A 19,967-nucleotide genomic window follows, 5' to 3' on the forward strand; every position below is an offset into this window, starting at 1 on the left:
CTCATTGTCTTTGCTATGTCTGAGTGGCATCCCCACGCTGCCTTGCTGGTTGATGTCGAACCTAACCTGCATGGTGGTGGAGGAAAGAGTGAGAGAATGGGGTCTGTCTATGTTAGGGGCTGGGCCTATGTTATTTCTGCTTTCATTCAGTTTGACTGAAGCTCAGTCAAATGGCCATAACCTAACTGCAAGGGAATCAGGGAATGCATTCCGGCTGTGTCCCATGGAAGAGAAAGGAAGGGTTTTGGTGATAAGTCCCTACTTTAGGCCACTGCCTCTCAAACTAGAGCTGCACCAGAGTGACCTGGAAGCTTAATACTGTACGGCTGCCTGGGCTCCTATCTCAGTGTTTCTGATTATGCCAATCTTGGATGGGGCCAAGAATTTATAGTTCAGACAAGCTCTTAGGTGATGCTGGTTCTGCTGGTTTAGGGGCCACACTCTGAGATACTTGCTAGTCAGGAAAGTGGAGACCTATCTTAATGATAGTGACTGAATAGCTAACAGGGAAGGAGCGGGCAAGATAGCCGTAGCCAGCCATTTGGATTGTTGAAAAGTGGAAAAGATGAGGAGAACTGGAGATTTGGAGTATTGAGGCATCAGGTGCAGAAGAGATGAAGCACCTGGCTCTGCAGGAGGAGGAGGATAAGCACCTCTGTTGTCAGGCTGTCAGCTCCTGGAGCTCTGTTGGAGCTGTAGGGCTGGAGAGAAAATTACCTAGTGTAGGTACAGGTGAGGTGACATGGAGCGGTGACAGGGTGGGGGTGGGGGAAGTTTTGTGAGAATTTGAGGAGATGTGGGGTGGACCAAGTCTGGGTCTTGGACACAGTTGAATGGGTGTTGGCTTTCTAGTTTCTGGATAATGGTAAAGTAGGGATAAAAACCTTGGTCTTCCAGGGAGTTGTGAGAATGAATTAGGCTGCAGGTTTGTGAACTGGGCTTCGTTTGTGCTGCTTTTAGGTTCAAGAGTCATTTCTGCAGTGTTAGCACCAAACCATATGTGTGCTTAACAACTCAGCAGCCACTGGAAAAAAAGTAGTAAACATCAGTGGAAATAAATGTATTTTTATTTCTTTAATAATCACAGTTACATTCTGGTGGGATGTATGCCCGTGGGCACTGCCTGTGGGCACTGCACAGCTTCTCAAACCCTGGAATCCTGTTGGGCCTTGCTGCCCTCTTTTCCCTGTTCCCAGCTGCTGCTGAAAGCCCAGCTTTGCCAAGATACCATGTCACTGCAAGGAGTGGTGGTGCATCCCAGTAGCAGATTGGAAAACTGAAAATGACTGAGTTAGTATAACAAACGATGTCTGGGCCATGCCCAGTGTCACCATGGCCCTCAAAAATATCAAAATTGGGTTTGTAGTGCCTCTGAGAACCCAGCGGTGATTGAGGTGCTTTGGCACCTGCACTGGAAACTAGAATTCGTAGTTTTGTCCAACTGGTTACCTGATACCTGAAGGTTATCAAAGTGTCCTTACCTGATACCTGAAGGTTATCAAAGTGTCCGACACGGGGTGGGAAACCCAGTCCTGTCCCAAAGGCGCATGAAGTCTCGTGGGGAAAGTAAAATGTTGAATCTTATGATCCTGCACCTGTAGACTCCCACTGGGGCCAGTGGCATGAAGAATGATTTCAAGGAATATTTAACCTGATCCAGAGAAGCTTTCTCAAGTGGGCGACACTTGAGTTGTTTCTGATGACTGAGGAGTTAATGAGGCAGGAAGGGGGGTGAACTGCATTCTAGGCAGAGGGAATAACATTCTGGGCTCAAACTTTGGTGAAGGATCCTGCTTTCTTTTTGCCTCTCCAATACTCTGTACCTAGTGTGTTGGCAACACCTGAATGGTTGAATGAAACAAATCCATGGATCTTGCAGCTGGGTGTTAAATAACTGCTCCAGATGGAGGCAGCAACCAGAATGAGCAAAGGTCCTGTGGTTAGCAGACGTTGCTGAATATGAAGAAAGAGAGGAAAGGTGGGTGGAGCAGAGGGTTGGAAGGTGGAAGAGTCAGCAGGGGTTCTGTTGAGTCTTTAGGCTACTGGAAGAATTTTAGTCTCAGATAATGACTTTCCAAACCTGGGGGAACAAGGAGAAGTTGTCTTGGTGAACTTCATAGGTGACAGATGATGAATATAAACAGCATTAGACTATTAAGCTTAGTTTGATTTAGGCAATTTACACTTTTCTTTTACCCTGGAAGTAGAGTCCCATGGCAAATCAGCTTCCCAAAGAGGGGGGGTTCTCATCTCTAAGTGTGAAAATGATATGCAGAAAGGGCCTGCTGGAGTGGACCTAGGTTGTTGCATAAGCCTTTCCAGTTCCCTGACCCCCTGTGCTCAGGTTCCCCTCGGCCATGGTCCTGGAAGCAACTTCAGGTCCAGCTTGCTGCTACCTGAGTGTGCGGGACCCCTACACATGTGAAGTCACATGCAGGGGTGAATTCCAGCTACACATGTGAAGTCGCATGCAGTGTCCTGCGGTAGCTGTTAATCTGCCACCTGAGGTTGACTGTAGTATCTGGGCCCCATTTGAAGTGGTGGCCGTCACACCAAATCCTGACGGACCTGTCCTGTTCTCAGAGTGGCCTGATTCTGCGTCCATTCTCATTTAAAGAATCAAGTCCTCTCTCCCTCCCTGGGTGGTTGTGGTAGGGGCCTGACTTCCATGGGGTACGTGGGAGGGACTTGGTTTCTCACTTCCTGCATTTGACCCCTTGAGTTCAAAGATTCCTTTGCTTGTCTTCTTTGCTGAGAAATGGGCTGGGGAAACGTTGATGCATTGTGGTTCCTCTGCACAGGTACTTCGTACTGGATTTTGAGGCTGGAATCCTGCAGTATTTCGTGAATGAGCAAAGCAAACACCAGAAGCCTCGAGGAGCCCTGTCTTTATCAGGAGCCATAGTGTCTCTGAGCGATGAGGCTCCCCACATGCTGGTCGTATACTCTGCTAATGGAGAGATGTATAAACTGAGAGGTATGTACTTCTGTTAATTTTTCAGACAGTCTTGTGGGCGACACACATGGTTGCTATGGTGACAGTTGGGCGGGAGTTTAATCGCGTTGAGCAGTTTGCTGTGTCTGAGGGCTCTGAAAACTGACAGTTGTTGCCTTTCTTACCCTTGGGGTGGGAACATGGAACTGACGTTAGGAGATGCTTGTCTTAATTTACTGAGAAATTAAGGACAAAGGAAAGGTGCATGATTGCAAAGCCCGCTGAGCCTTGGGAATTCTGACAATTTTTAATATTCACTCAGTATGTGTTTCCTTTGACCTTATAGTTTGAATCTTCACAACAGTGCTCTGTGGGCTGTGCTGTAAGGACAGAGCAAGCCTTTTCAAGCCTTTTAAGGACCATGGTGCTCTCTATCCCTCACCCAGGTTTCTCTAGAACCATCTTACTTAATCTTTTGGAATATTAAGTGCTGGGGAGAAGTCAACCAGTGTAATTTTGTTTTGTATGCTTTCTCCCTTTCTCTTTGCTTCTGGACCAGTGGTATCTCCCAGCTGGCCTCCCTGTCAGTGCAGACAGCTCTCTGGGGACCCTAGCGTTTAACCATAACTGTGGACCCCACCAGCTGCAGGGCATGTTGATCACACAGGTTTTCAGAAATGTCTGACTTGGCAGTGGACTTTTCATTTGATTGCTAATCTGTTCCCCCAGGGTTCTGCTGTAGTTGTATTGTGATAGTTCTGTCAGTTTTCTTCTAATGAAATTACTAAATAACAAAAGTTTATAAACACAGCTGGCAGTGCACACATGTGCACGTACACACGCAGACACATGTGCAGAGTCCATGTAAAGGTAACCTGTATTAAGTTTTGGGGGTGACATAATTCTGCCCTCTTCCATAGCACTTTCCTTTGCTCAAGGAAGTAGCAAGTACAGAGAAGTTCATCTAGGCCCCGGGTGCTGACCGGGGAGGTCATACCTCTGTCCAGTTTTCACCACTCTATCTCAGAGTTTTACTACCAGAAGATGGAATAAGCTGATGTTTCTGTATTACCCACATGCAGGTTGTATTTCAGAATCCATAAAACAATCCAAAACCTTATGACATAAAAATGCTTATAGATAAGTTTTCCAGTTTCTGGGAAGTGTGCTAAGATTCATGGTCTCTTTTAGATTCATGTGGTGTACACTCCAGCTAGCTAGATTTATATGTTCCTTGGTTTCACGTTGCTGTTTATTGCTTTTGTCAGAGCAGAAACAATAGCAGGTGAAAAGCTTAATGCTCCACCTTCCCCTGGTCTGTGGTTTATAAAATGACACAAAGCCATACAGAAGTAAAACCCAACTCATTTTACAATTGAGCCATTTCATTTTGCTTTTGAGTTGGAATTATGAACCCTCAGGTTTTTTTTTTTTTTTTTTAAGGGTAGCTTTAAAAGCAAATGTCAAAGTTGTATTGTCTACATGAAATAACCACAAAGGCTAAATTTAGCTTTAATAAATACCTGTATCTTTAGAGTTGACTTTGGGTCTTCCCACAGGACCTGCGCATGAGTTCTCACGTTTCACATTTCCCCAACATGGAGAATTGAATCGTGGTACCCTGAGAGGCACAACTTTGGGGGACATTTTCTGTGCTGAGCTTTGGATATGGCCATAAATTGGCAATTTTCAAATTCACCTGTTCATTAAGGAGAAAATTCACCTGGTTTTAGACTGGACTGCTATTCTAAGTTCTTAAAGTTCAAGTTGAGATTTACTGAAAAAGACAATATTTATGCAAGTTAATTATGCAATTCAATTGATTAAATTTTCTGAAAGCCTGTTACTCATCTGAATTATTTTAAGAAAATAATTTTCTATTTGAGAAATGGGAGTAGAGAAGGAAGATTATGATTCTGCACTTGGTAAAGTCTTTTTGGGGGAAATTTGAGCATCTGTAAGGGCTGCATTTGGTATCTTGAGCTATCCGATCATAATGTGAATCCTTGAACACATGACAAGATAGCGGTTCAACTGAATGCTTCCTTTGTAGATGCTAATAATGCCATTGTCCCATCCAGCCGATAACTAAAGATTCTGAAAAGCTGTGCTTTGATTATAATATTAGTCACATGTGGTAGAGGCATTGAAAAATAATCATGTTTTCTCTTCTCTACTGCACTTTAAAAAAAAATTATTTATTTCGGCATACAGATCTGGGCTTCAGGCCAGAGGTGCAGGGATGGTGAGAGGATTCACCAGCGACAGAGTGGGGAACAGAACAAGCCAATTGATGAAGTATATTGCTGAGGGGAGCAGTGGGCGGGTCAGGAGAGGTCTGTCAGGTCATGTGGATCACCTCCCTGACCGGGAACTCGTGCTGAAGTGGCTTTAGCTTCATAGTGCTATGTTTTAACCTTCTGTGCCGCCAGGGAGGTCCCCTCTGCTGCCTTTAAAAAAGTAAAAATGACCTTTTTTTAAAGGTTTACTTTTATTTACACATACAGGAAATGGGGTGTAGGACAGAGTTGTGGGTAGTGAAAGGATTCACCAGAGACAGAGTAGGGGGCAGAACAGGCAGATCTACTGAAACAGAAAGTTGAGGGGAGCAGCAGGTGGAAAGGAGAAGTCTGCTGCGCCATGTGGGTCAGCTCCCTGGCGTGGGAGTGAACTGATGCAGTGGCTGCCTGATAGCTTAATAGTCCTGACTTTACCCCTGCACCATTAGGGAGGCCTTAAAAATGACTTTTTTTTTTAGGCAAGTTTGTTCTCCTAACAGACATTTCCGAGTACATTTTTAATGTGGTTTAAGAAGAATTTTCTGTCCTCATTTGCATTTCCTTTCTTTCTCTCTTTACCCCTTACTCCTGGGCCCCCCACCCACTTAAGTGGGTGTAGTAATAAGTTGGATGTGTTTTAGAACAATTTTTGCAAGTGCTTTTCTCTATTTTAGCTGCTGATGCAAAAGAGAGACAGTTTTGGGTGACTCAGCTTCGAGCTTGTGCCAAATACCACATGGAAATGAATTCTAAGGTAAGTAACCCCCGGGGAAGCCTGAGGGCATTGGGATGATGGCTGTCTGCTCTTCTGCCCAGTTGCCTGCTTCTTCAGGGAAGCCCTTAAGTTTCATGAAGCTCTTAAGTTTCATGTCAGTTCTTAAGTTTTATCCACAATAATGGAATTCATACTTGTCTGGTTGCATTTAAATTTAAAACCAAGGGAAAAGTAGTAGAATTTGTTCATAGTTAGAATGAAGAAGCATGTGGACACTTTATTGGAACTGATTCTGGAAAGATTTCTATTGCTTTCTGAGTTGTCTGGTTAGGCAGCTGTTAATTGGTCTATTGATGAGTTCATTATGGAGGCAGAGTAGTCAGATTTACTGTTCACAAAGACTTGTGGTTGGCATTGATCCTTAAGTAAAACCTGGACCCCGAATTGACTTTGTACTCAGTAAGGAACTTCTACAGTCTGTGTGATAATGTTCTCAGGTAACTCACCATCCTCATAGAAATTATTTTCTCAGTATTCAGTCTGAGACCTTGGATGAGATGTGTGGAAGACAGAAAATAGGCATATTCATGGATTATTTGGAGGGCTTCTATCATTAAATATAGGAAGTAACTGTAAAATGTATTTGTTAATGTTTAAAGGACTACCCAGTTTGTTTCATTACTTCAAATTTAGTTACTCTCTCTGGTTGCAGTTTTCACCTGTTTTCCGTGTGCTTGATGGAAATACCCACACTTAACTTTCTGACAGTGCTGTTTACCATAGCCTGCCTGCCAACCTGTGCAGGATGGTGGAAACTGCCTTGCTTTAAACTTCGTGTCCTGCCACCAAATGCAACCTGAGATAATTTCCTCACAATGGTTTTGCTTATTGTTTTTCTCTCTAGAGATATTTTATTTCCCATGATTTTCTTAATACAGTCGCTTTCATTGTAACGCTTCTCTTGATTTGCTGGGAACAGAATCTGGGTGCCCGAAGTTACAGTCTTACTTCTAAAGCTTATTCCTCTTTGGTCTTCTTTATTTTCCAAGAATTATAGTAGCAATGCCAGGTGTTTAATCAATTTTCTGTCTATAAGCTCGTAAGACAATGTGTGTATATGTGCATATATGTAAATATATAACTATATAATATATAATCCTTTTACATTTTATAATACAGCTGTAGGGGATAAAATGAAAGGACACCTATTTCCCATATTTTCTTATAGAGACAATTGCTCCTAACTGATCTTTGTGTGTTATTTTGTTATGGTTTGTCTCGGTAGAATGTAATATGGATATATCTGTATATCTGCATCTGTGTTGTATACAAATACATAATACTGTTTTCCCTTTTGCTTTTTCACTTACTAATTTGTTTTGAAGTGCTTCCCCTATTACACGTTGGAATTGCTTTCAGGGTGACTTGCTGTTATTCTAGGAATGGATGTCAGTATTTTGTAAGTCCTCCCTGGTTAACATTGGGACTGCATGATGTTTAATGAACATATCTGTACAAATCTCTTTGTACTCCAGGTATATGAAAATCTGAAGACACACTCTAAGACCCAGTAGAATGACTGGGTCTTAGAGTGTGTCTTCAGATTTTCATAGACAGGCCCAACTGTCTTCTGAAAAGTTGCCCTAATTTGTACTTTCACCAGCTCTGTGTGTAAAGGTGCTTCCCCCGCTCACCGGCCATGGCTCTTGTCAACACAGTATTTTATAGTCTCAGAGAAAAATAATCCCGTGATTTTTATTTTCACTTTTAAAATCATGACTGGGGCTGAATATATTTTCAGTTGTTTATTGGCCACTTGTATTTCTCTCATGTCACCAGCCCATTTATAAATTTCACCCAATTTTCTATTAGTTCATCTTTTTTTTTTTTCCTTGACATGCAGTGGTTTGTGTATTAAATTTATTTGTCCTTTGTCTGTAATTTGTACTGTGGATATTTTCTCCTAGTAGGTTATTTATATTCTGATTTTGAACACATTTCTATGTAGAATATTTAATTTTTGTAGTTAAATTTATGAATATTTTCATTTTTGGTTTATATTCTGTGTCGACAGGATTTCTCTGTGCCAAAATTATGAAAACATTCTTCAGTGTTTCTTCCAGTGAGTTGAGTAATGTTTAAATCATTGATTCATCTGGAGTCTATTTTGGGAGTGAGAATTGAGGGAGTGAAACCAGAAGATGAAATGCAGTGGTTTTTGATGAATCACCAAGACAAGGGAAGGTGAAGACATCTTAATGTAGAAAAAATAAATACGGGAGAACTTGAAGATTACTTGCAGGAAATTTTGATTTCCCAAAATATTCCCTGGTTAAAGAATATAATCTTTTAATATTATAATCAAAATAAGTAATTTTGAAGTGAGGACCTGTTGGATTATTTACTTGGGAAGTGAGGTGAGAGTACTTTCATCTGTATTTATAGCATACCTGCCTATTTGATCAATGAGAAAATAAGCAAGTCAGATCCCTTTCCAGTAGACGGTCAAGAACAATCTACCTACAGATGCTTGCAATTTAACCATCAAAAAAATTATTTATTTATTTATGCACATGAGAATGGAGGTGGTAGGGGTGAGAGGGCTCACTAGAGACAGAGTGGAGAACAGAACAGGCAGATTGACTGAAATACACTGCTGAGGGGAGCAGTGGGGAGACAGGAGAGGTCTGCTGCACCATGTGGGTCGTCACCTCTGGGTCAGGGATCAAATTTATGCCACGATAGCTGGCATTTGAAATAGCTTATAATATTCATTGCATTTGTAATCCTTTCTCTAGCCTCCTGGATCCCAGATCTGACTCCAACTTTGCATTTACTACTTTGGGCTCTAATGATCTAGTTCCTGATTTGACGCTTGCACTTGATCCTGTGCTCCCTGCGAGAAAACACTTGACTACCATGTTCATTTAGGAGAACACTCAGTTTGGGGAATCTGGGTGGAGAGCTGAACACACTGTAGTTAGATCAGATTGTTGTGTGTCTACAGCTTCTGTCCTTGCTAGGTAATTGCAAATTAAAATGCAAAGTTGAGGGTACAGTCTTATGCAGATTTGGTCTTGAAGGAATAGGATTGCCTAATACAGGATTTTAAATTCATTATAAGTCTTTGGAGGTCTTGGCCGTGCAGCAGAAGCTGCTGAGTTTCAGGATTGTATAATATAAATATGCATGCCAGAAGCTCCCAAATTGCAAGTACTTCTTTTTTCCCCACCCCCTAGAATGATAGCTGATACACTGAATTCATCCGAGGCTTTGTGACATTGGAACTCTGTCTCCTCTGTGGTGACTCGGGGGTGACTTGTCCCCATAAGTGGGGTATACCACCCTTCTCTCTCTTGTGGCTTGAGGAAGCTGATGCCCAGGAAGGATTTGTGTGTGTTTACACAACCTGCCTGTGACAGCTGACAGCTGTGATGCAGGAACTCACATCCTCTGCAGTTGCCATCACATAACCTCCAAGTACCCAGTGTGTCAATCAGGGCCTGGCAGGGTATTGGGTGGTGAGAAAGGAAGCTGGGGAGTGATGACTGGCCTAGCCACCTGGCTGCTGCTGGCTGGCTGACTGGCTGGCTCCATGTCCTCTCCCACCCAGGAGAGCTTGCGTGTGGGAGCTGCCGGTCCCAGGCTCTGTACCTGTTTGAGTGTATTGGAATGGCTGGGTCGGGAGGCTCAGCTGGTGGCCCCAGTGTATTATCAGGTGAGGGTGCCCTTGTTTGAGGACATCCAGAGATTTTATCTGGGGAGGGGTGGGAGAGCTGTGGATTGCTTCTGAAATGAGAAATCTTGTCTGTCATGGGGGAGTTAGGGGAGAACTCTGGCTGTATGTTACATGTGCAGTCAAATGTCAAGAGTGAGGACATAGGAAGCTACTGTTTTATTTTTTTGCCAACAGTGTAGGATTCAGATTGTGGAAGTCTACAACTTGCTCTCTTTCTGCTGCCCCAGGGTGTGAGTCATAGAGCTTTAGGGGTGCTTTAGGCTTGGCTAGGATAGAGCGCAACAGGAAGCTCCTGCTTGCAGAGACTACCCCAGTAGCATCTGCAGAATCTGCAATCATGCCGTGACTAGGGCCAGTTAGTCCAGCATCCTGGCCCCTCCTTAACCTCTGTTTACATAAAAACGCACACCAAAATATTTATGCCAATATGAAGAAACAGGTTGATTTTTCTCAAAACAGCATCCCATTTTGTACACTCAGAAAGGGCACTGTTAGTAACATATTGACTAAATGCTAAGAGTTTGGTAATCTGACAAATGACATTGAATTTCTTTCTCTTATGACTAATCAAACCTGAAGCCTAGTCAAATAATTTGCACTAACTCAGAAGTAGTGGAATGGCTAAAAGGTAGGAAAGGAATCTAGACTCCCTTTGTTTCTCTTGTCCAAAATCTGTATGTAGGGGAGAAGGACAAAAGGTAGACTCTGGAACTGTGTGTAGAGTAGGAGGCTGTAGCCACATGAGCTATTTACATTAATGAAATAAAATTTAATACTCAGTTCCTCAGATTCATTTCAAGGGCCCAGGGGAGCCACATTCTGCTGATGGCTACCATGCTGGACAGCAGAGATGGAGAACTTTTCTATGACACAGAGCCCAGTTGGGAAGGCTGACAAGGCTTCTGTTAACACTTGTGGTTTCCAAGATTTGGTAAGAACTTACCAAAGTCTAGTTTAACGTCTTCTTGTACTAGGGACATTTTTTTTTTTTTTACATAAACAGGTTGAAAGATGCTTCCTTCATCCTTGTCTGTCCTCCCTTTCTTCCCTTCCTGTCGGGAATTCTGCTTTTTGGCCTTGGCTCAACTCTCTGGATCATGCCCACTTCTCTGTCACCTTGTCTGAAGGCAGGTCCTGGTGTTCCCTTATGGTGGCTTCTGTTACCTGCCTTCCCGCAGCAGTTGTTTGCCAGGAAAACATCTAGTCTGGGCTGTGACAGGAAGCGGGGGCGCCAGGGAAGGCTGGCGGAGCCTCTTGACTTTAGTAGCACCTGCTTCCTAAGACAGAGCTCCACGTTTGTCCTTGGCCTTGGGTGCCTGTCATAGTTCAGGCTCCTTCTCCACCTCTTGCATTCAGCGTTGGGACAGGACGTTCCCCGGGCACTTCTCGTTCTTGTTCTTGGTTCCTTGCTAGTAATGCCTGCCCCTCTCTGGTGTTCACGTGGTAAGTCCCCTGTGGTTTTCAAGGGTCATCTACTTACATGATACTGTCCTGACCTGCTGGCTGAGAGTGGATTGTCTACAGTCTGCATTCTGTTTATGCCAGCACTCCCACGTATACCCGTATTTACGTGTATTTCACAGGGTGTGTGTGTGGGGGATTTTGGGGGAATCACAGTTCTGTCCTCCAAAAACCTGCCACTGTGATGACACATGGTGGTATAAACCACCTAGAGCATTTAAAGCCCTGTGTCCTCTTTCCTCAGTCCCTGCTACTAGTAATAGTAACAGAGACAGTGGTGGTATGGCCTTGGGTTCCTTAAACTATATTCAAGATACCACATCTGTTTTCCTAAAATTGGTTGAACAAATCTCTTATAATTGTATTTTATATTAGGTCAAGTATTTGAAGATTTTTTATACACACGAAGAGATGCATTTCCCTAATGATGAATGATTCTGAATGTCTCCATGTACTTAATGACCATTCATATTTTTAAAAATTGTCTATTTAAATCTTTTTTACTGAGTTGTGAGATTTCTTTATGTATTATGGATATAAGAACCTTATTAAGTATGATTTGCTAATATTTCCTCCCATACTGTGGCTTGCCTTCGTTTTTCTTATCTTTTTTGAAATAAGCAAAATTTTGGAGAACAAATGATCATCTGGTATTATGGGTAGAGAGTTGGAATCAAAGGACCCTGCTTTCTGACTGTGTCTAGGGTACAATCTAGATATGGGATCTGGAGTAACCTAGTGTGTCTTCTTTCTTCTGTGTCTCCTTGTTAGTTTCCTGTTGTATAAATTGGGCAAAATAATGGGTATATGGCATCCACCATATACCATGTCAGGTAGTTGTAGGGATAAATAATATTACACACTTGAAAAATACCAGTTTTGTATCACGAGCCCATTCAGCACTCTATGTTTGAAGGTGATTCATTGTTAGAGATGGGGCCACTCAGGAGTAGGAGCTAAGACTATCTCCTCAAGACTGGTTGTAATGACTCTGCCTGAAAAGGCCTAAATAATGATGTTCTTGATATCAGAAAGCACTGGTATAATCCATACTTACCAGTTTGGCATGGTTCACATTGTGTGATCTTGTGGTGAGTGATTAATCCTACTCTGTGAGGGGAACAAGTATGGGGTTCAAAAACAGCCACAGAATGCCACTTGGGGCAAGTTACTCAGAGCCCCCCTGTCTCATCTAATAAACCTGAGATCATAGTCATTGTTGACATGAAGACTAAATTGTGGGTGTGGTGAGGATGAAATGAGATCATATCTGTCCTGCTCTGACCGTACAGCCAGTTGCTAGGTTAGTTCCATAAGGGGTGTGGGGCTGACGGGGACTTGGCCAAGTTGGGCCACAGGAAGTGGTCACCCCCGTAAAGGGCCAGTGTCAGACTGCCCCAGACTGGAAGTGCTGCACTTCTGTGAAATGGTGTATTTCTGATAAGTGAGTTGAATTGAAGAGATTTTTAAAAACACATTTAAAAAAATCAAGAATTGAAATTGATGAAAAGCTTTTAAAAAGGGATTGGGAAGCAAAGGACAAACACACAGGAGTAACACTGGTTGTCCAGAGGTGAGGGAAACTGGGGGTTCAGAAAGAAAGCAGGGATTTAGTGTATCCTTCACTATACTTTTTGAAGTTTTTGTATACATCATGTGTGTGTATGTGTGTACACAAATGGTTAATTATGTTTGTAATTAAAAAGGTAGCTGGCGCTCTTTGACAGAGTGGTGCTCTGAGACCACAGTCAGTTTGGTCTTTTTTCTGCAGGAAGCAGCTTTTCACTGGGTTGTCACTGATGAACCTGCCTCTCATGATAGACATCCCTTGAAAGTCTTAAAACCAAATGTCCTTGAAGATATTTGATAATTCCAAATTCCTGCCAATTCAGATTAGGCTTCTATTTTTGTTACTCAGATTGATTTTACTGGATATGAAGTGTTCAAAGTTGAATGCTCTTTAGGGGAAGTGTCTCCTCCCCCCATTTGAATTAAACCATGATTAATAATGAACATGAGTGGCTTCTTGCTCAGCTGAAGCCTGTGGGTTCGGGCTGAGTTCCTGATTAGCAAAGGCTGTGCCGGCCAGACCCTCTGAGCAGGCTGGTCAGCAGGTGGCAGTGTGTGCCAACCCCCTAGAGGAGGTGGGTGTGGGTCACGGGTCAGAGCTGCCCACTGGAGAACACCATTCAGTCCTGTCAGAAACTCAGCTCCTGATGCTTTCTGTATAATACACACTACGCTGACTTAATACCTTAAAACTGTTTTATTTTCCCCAAACTGTTGGGTAAAAGTGAAAACAAAAACAAAAACTCTATCTCCACTCATACCTAGGGTGCTAAGGTGCCCCAGGTTCAAAAGCAGGGCCTCCTGAGAGTGCTTTCTCCTATCTTGTGAGGCAGGTCTGAGGGATAAATAGAATAGCATGGAGTTAAGCTTGATAAAATTGAGTAAGTAACGTTAGACAAGCTTATCCGAGAATTTACTCTTCCCTCGGCTCTGTCTTCCTGTTTTCTGCTGTTGGGCAATTTCACTTTCGTGTTATATTAAACTCAGTGTCATTTTTCTTGTAGAATTTTTCACAGATAATTACCTTTTGGGTACTTAAAGCTAAGTGTAAAACATCACCCTCCTAAACACACCATCAAATTAAGTAAATAAAACACAACTTAGGAACAGGTTTTATTAAAACAATAAAGTTTGGGGATTTTTTTTATTGTCTTAATAAAGTGCAACAATTTTGCATACCTTCTCAAGCATAATTCTCAAATTAGGCTGCTTGTCTTGCCCCAGGGGAGAGTGTGAGTGCTACCCAGTGTGGGTATCTTAGCTTAAAGTGATACTCGAATGAAAAACAAAAAACTTAGAGGAAAGGGGTAGTTTTGATTAAGTGGAACTAATTTATTTCACCACTTATCTGCATGTAAATAGAACTTGTTTCCCAAATGTTTAGCTGCTGTTTTCTCTCTAGAATTTTGGTGGGTGATTCTATGTAGACAGGCTCTGAGGAGTTTTGATCTGAGGGAGGGTAGGAAACTCTGAGCATATTGTCTGAATTGTCATTTTTACTCCCAACAAGCACACTTATGTAGGAAAATACCTATATATTTTTTAAAGGTCAGTTTCTTTTCTTTTTTCTCTTAAGATTTATTTATTTGTACAGAACTGGGGTACAGGCCAGAGATGCAGGGACAGTGAGAGGATTCACCAGAGACAGAGTGGATAACAGAACATACAGATCAACGAGGTGCACTGCTGAGGGGAGCAGCGAGCGGATCAGGAGAGGTCTGCTGTGCCATGTGGGTCACCTCCGGGGCGGGGATTGAACTCACACTGAAGCAGCTGGCTAGCTTGCAGTGCTGCACTCTAACCTACTGTGCCACCAGGGAGGGCCCGGAAAATACCAATTTTTAAGGAAAGACACACTGACTTGGTGACTATTGAGTGGTGAAAGCACATGGTGTATGTAATGCCCTAAAATCATTTAGGGAAAAATTATGATTATGTGTGTACATGCTTGTCTAGAGAGAGGAGGGAGAGTAGAAATGGTACCGAAGATAAAAGAAATGGGTAAATGTTAACAACTGGTGAAACTGGATAAAAGTGGACATAAGTGTTCTTTTTTTTTTTTTTGCAAGCTTCTGTACATTTGAAATAGTTTTCATAGAAAACATTTTAAAAGTCTTGCATTATCTAATACTTCCTAAACAAGATAACTTTTTTTTATGCACAAATCCTTTAGGAGAAATTTTCCATCAATCATTTGCTTATTAGCTAGGAGGTTTAAAGAAAGTAATTATTTACTTGCTCTTATCTAGCTGAGACTACCCACTAAGGAAATCAGTGGTTTTTTTGAAAGGCAAAAAATTTGGAGGCAAGGAGGTATTTCAGGGTCATTCATTCGGGCTTATATGGCACATTGGGTAGGATAGGAATCTGGGAGGGCAGGGAGAGGAACAGATTCAGAAGGTTGGAGCTTCAGAGATCAGCTACCCCCAGACTGAAGGTTGACCTTTGTGGTTGGGCAGTCTTGTTGCCACCCTAAAACGAAACAAAAACACAAAAAATAGCTGTGTCGAGAGGTAATGTATTTATCATGAAAGAAGGTTGTAGATCTCAGTAATACTTTTTGAACATACATAAGTTGATTGTGCCAATGACTATATGACAATTGATCAGAATACCAGGCAGCTGGTAGGGTACTCTAATAGTCACTATTTCACGTAACCCTTGGGGGTGTGGGTAAACCTCCCCCTGTCTCCAGTTTGCACGTTTGGGTTCTGCCAGTCACAGACATACATCCTCTCTTGCCCATGCTGCAAATTGATAAACCTGTTTCTCTGCTGCCAGCTTTAGCGCCATCATCTTCTACTTTTCGCTGCCCTCACCTTTCCCTGACACCTACCCTCCACAGCCTAGTACCCACCACAGCCTAGGGAGGTTATCAAGAAGCCTACCTAAGGTTAGGCTACCGAGACACTTAAAATGGAACTCTGAGTTCCAGTAAGTGTTTAGCACTTGCATTAATCTTTCTTCCCTCTGAATCCTCCTTGGCCAGATCAGCAACTGAAAAAGGTTGCTGACACCTATTATTGGTATTTAAAATGTTTATTTTTCCTTTATCTACTTGGCAATTTATATTGATGGCATCTTTTTTTATCCCCTTCAAGCTCTGCTACTTGGCAGGTCTGTCTGCCTCTGAATTAAAGAGCTCAGGCTCCTACGCACTGGACAGCAGACACTTAATAAATGTGTGCCAACTGTGTGCAGTACACTGTCCGTGACACTGCTTTACAGCTTACAGCATAAAGGCTTGCCGTTCTAATTCTTCTCATATACTGATATAAATGGCAATAGAAAAGTATTTTTTCCTTTAGAAACAGTGGTTCTAATACCACAGAAAATGTTTTCTCCCCATGGTACTAAATTGGGCACTGTATTTTTATAAGTTCCTTCCAATATACCATCTGATACCAGGGTCTATCAACCTTGACCGCGCGTGAGGGGGCTGCTCTGAGTGTTACCAGATGTTCAGCTGCAGCCAGGGCTGTACCCTCACAGGTGAGCCAGGAACTCCCATCCTGCTGTCAGTTGTGACATCAAAAAAAGTTTCTAGACTTTGCCAAATATTTCCTCATGGGAGCAGATTCACCCAAGTTGGGAATTACCATGTCATAATTCTCACAACAATCCTGTGAGGAAAGTATGGTTTCTATTTTGCAGAATAGGAAACAGGCTCAGAAGGCCAAAAGGCCACCTGGATCTGACATGAAAAAATGAGACTGGAAGATATTTCACATGTTTGACACTTCCTCTGTGACTCTTCTGCCCCCTGCTGCTGCAGAGTTGTCTGTGTGTGTGTGTGTGTGTGTACAGGGAGAAGCAGGGCTGGTGAGGCTGTGTTGCAGTTGGACTTTTGCTTGGGAAAGGCCCTGCTCTCTTGCCAGCGATGAGGCAGCCCATCCATCACATCTCTGAGCCTCCCAGACAGCTCCCCCAGTGAGGGATGCAGCTGGGAGCTGAGAGATTTGAGCAGCGAAGCAAGAATGTGTCCTTAGTCCTGCTCTGCTGGGCTGGCAGGAATTGTACTTGGGGGAATCCCTGGCTTAGCCATGGAATAAAGGAGACCCTTGGTTCTTGGGCCTGCTTTGTGGGAATCTGCACCACATTTGGAAGAACTAGGTGGTACCTCTGGCATGTATTACTGCTGAAGAGGTGGATCATGTTTCTCAAGCGTTATTCCCCCTCCTCCCTGCCATGCTCTGTACTGCTTTAACAGTGGAGAAGATACTGGAGGGGATGTTGCTTTGAAACTGACAATTGACAGCCTGCATGAGCTGTGCTGGAACTGGCTGAGAGGGGCCTTCTGGCCCTCCTCATGGGCTGTACCCACTCAGCCGCTGTAAGGACCAGCAGCGGTGCCTCCTGCATGTTCCCCCTGTGGGCGCATGCAGACACAGGCTCTTGCCAGCTTCCTCACCCCTGGTCATCTGAGGTAAGTGGGTCCTGGGAGCTGGGGCTGGGTTGAAAGGATTCTTTGACTTTTCAGCTCTCCCTTGTGCTCTAAGGAAGAAGTCCTTCTCCCTTGGGCAGCATCGATGCGGTCTCCCAGGGCATCAGGAGTTCTGTGCTGGGAAGCCATGAAAATGCTTTCCCTCAGTACTGAAGAGCTATGCCTTTACAGTCTGACTTTTGAAATACAAAGGCATATTACTAGGGAATTGATTTTTGAAACAAGGTTGTAAACAACCCCTAACTCTCCTCCTATAAAGTCTTGCTGCCACTTTAGATAATGACCTCTGCTAACTGCTTTGATGTCAAGTCCTCATGTTGTTAGTGCTTTACTTGTTAGCTAATTGATTGACGTGCATGCATACCACATTCATGAGTGCAGATCATGACTGAGAGTGGAGAAATTTGAGGATTCTGATGGTCTTCACCTTGAGCTATTTTCTTTTTTTGCACCTCAGTTTTTAATTCTGTAAAGTAGGTGGAGATTTCCCCTCTTGTATTTCAAGGAGATATGGCAGGCTAAGTGTATTAATACTTGAGAGGCTTAATCAAAGTAGCTATTAATATCATAATTATAGTGATGATGAATAGTTTAATTGCCAGCTTTTCCACTCTGAAGGTGCTGTGTGAGTGATCTGGGCTCGGCCCCGCCCTCTGTTTCTGTGAGAAGAGAAGGAAGAACTTAATCTCACAAGCTCATTTTGATGTGGTGGAGTACACACAGTAAAATTTTGATTTGCTCCTTTTCACAATAGAAGCTCTTTGCGGTACCCTCTGTCTCTTCCCCTCTACCCCTTCCCCAAATTCCAGAGCAAGCCATTCTAGGCATATGCATGTGTACATTGTGGGCAAGAGAGGGAAATTGGCCCATGTTTTAAAAATCATCTTATATTTTGTAAATTAATTTTCTTTTTGGTTTTATTTGCATTTTTCACATAGTAGTCTTGGAAATCTGTGTATGTGGCATATGAAAGTATATGTGAATCTCTCATAAGATCATTTGCATAATTAATGGAATGTATGTTATAATTCTCTTTACAGTCTCTAAGTAGGCATTTTTTAGTACATAGTAGACAGACCTTTGAACCCAGGTAAGGGTATTATTTATGCTTAAGTATAATGCCAGTGAGACTTTAAGTAGGGGAACCTTTGGTTCTGGTCTGTGTGTTTCACAGTGAATTACCCAGCCTTTCTGGGTTTTGGCTTTCTTTTATTAAAGTAAGATCAGGACTAGATATTCTCAAATCCTAAAAACTTATCATCCTTGCTTTCAGTGTTATAAATTTACCCCCTCCAATCTTTGCTAGTTATCTATTGCTTTGTAGCAGATATGCCAGAGCTTAATATTTTAAAACCATAACATTATCTTGCTGGGTATTTCTTTTCTGCACTGGGCTCAGTTGAATCTGTTTGGTCATGCTTGTGTGTCTCTAGGTGGTATAAGGGGGCCTGGGGCCCCTTATTCACTGGTGGATGACCTCACTCACTTGGCTGGCTGTTGGCTGGCAAAGGGGGTGAGGGTATGAGTTCAATGAATTACATGTTCCTCATCCTCACAGGCTGCTCTGGTTATGTTCATGTGTGGTTGAACTGGGTTCCAAAAGTAGCAAGAACAGAAGCTGAAAGGTCTCTTGAAGCTTGGATATGGAACTGACACATTGTCCCTTTCATACTGTGTTCTCTTGGTCACCGCAAATTACAAGGCTGAGTGAATTTAGGAGGTAGGGAGACAAGCTTCACTTCTTGAAGAGGAAATCTCACTTCTTTTTTAAAAAACATTTATTTATTTATACATGTAGAACTGGGGTGCAGGCCAGAGGTGCAGAGGCGGTGAGAAGATTCACCAGAGACAGTGGGGAGCAGAATAGGCAGGTTGACGAAGTACACTGCTGAGGGGAGAGGCGAGACAGGAGAGGTTTACTGTGTCATGTGGGTCAGCTCACACTGAAGCGGCTGCATCTAGCTTCGCAGTGCTGCACTTTAACCCACTCCACCACCAGGGAGGGCCCAAAATCTTGCTTCTTGATGAGAAGACCTTTAAAGTATTGAGGCTATTTTTATAGTTTAGCATGCCAAACAAACTGAACCTTTGGATAGCAGAGACTCCCAAGAAAAGGAGGAACAGACAACAATTGAACTTGGACATTTCAAGAACTTTTTCCAGTCAGTGGTCTGTGTCCTTGATGTAGAACACATCAAAAAATCCTTCTTTGGACTAGTACTATGTTTGTGCTAGGGACCAAGACCACTTGATTGCTGTTTAGCTGCTTCATGTGGCTATTACCTATTGAATTAATAGCTAATTCAATAAAAGTATAAGGCAGAACAAGAGATTCAAGTTGAAATATAAATGCAAAGTGCTGTGTGACCCCAAAGGAGTTGTTTGCTAATTTGGGTGAAGTTAATTAACTAAGTTGGGCCACAGTCACTGCACAAATGGTAGCTGACAAGAGTGGATGGTGACTGTGCCCGCTTCCTGTTACTTGCGACCTACAGTGTCCCTAACTGATAATAGTAACTTGATCAGATAAGTGATTAAAGAAAAACAAGGTACATTCGCCCATCTTCATTTTAATGTGTGGTACACTGGACATTTTTGGGAGGCAGGTGTGACTCATTTATTTTAGGGTTAAAAGCACGAGTAAGAGAAATTGGGATGAGAATTATTTTTTTGAAACACACCTTCTCTTTGTTTTAGATGCCATGAGAAACATGAGAATGGTAGCATGTGAATTTATTTATTTATTTATTTATTTATTTATTTATTTATTTATTTATCTATTTATTTATTTATTTATTTATTTATTTATGCATTCATTCTTTCAT

The 19,967-nt window shown here is 42.6% G+C and overlaps 1 protein-coding gene across 2 annotated transcripts in view; it reads left to right on the forward strand.

The window, feature by feature from the left end:
- OSBPL10 (oxysterol binding protein-like 10) overlaps positions 1-19,967 on the forward strand; it is a 221,625-nt gene that overhangs the window by 81,976 nt on the left and 119,682 nt on the right. For both annotated transcript variants that reach the window (XM_012720407.1, XM_004676357.2), the window contains exons 2-3: positions 2,802-2,977; positions 5,889-5,968. In XM_012720407.1, the coding sequence (XP_012575861.1) occupies positions 2,802-2,977; positions 5,889-5,968 (256 nt within the window). The remainder of the gene's footprint in view (positions 1-2,801; positions 2,978-5,888; positions 5,969-19,967) is intronic.

The sequence above is a fragment of the Condylura cristata genome, unplaced genomic scaffold (genome assembly GCF_000260355.1).
Source record: "Condylura cristata isolate star-nosed mole 26May11 unplaced genomic scaffold, ConCri1.0 scaffold00004, whole genome shotgun sequence".
Classification (NCBI taxonomy): Eukaryota; Metazoa; Chordata; class Mammalia; order Eulipotyphla; family Talpidae; genus Condylura; species Condylura cristata.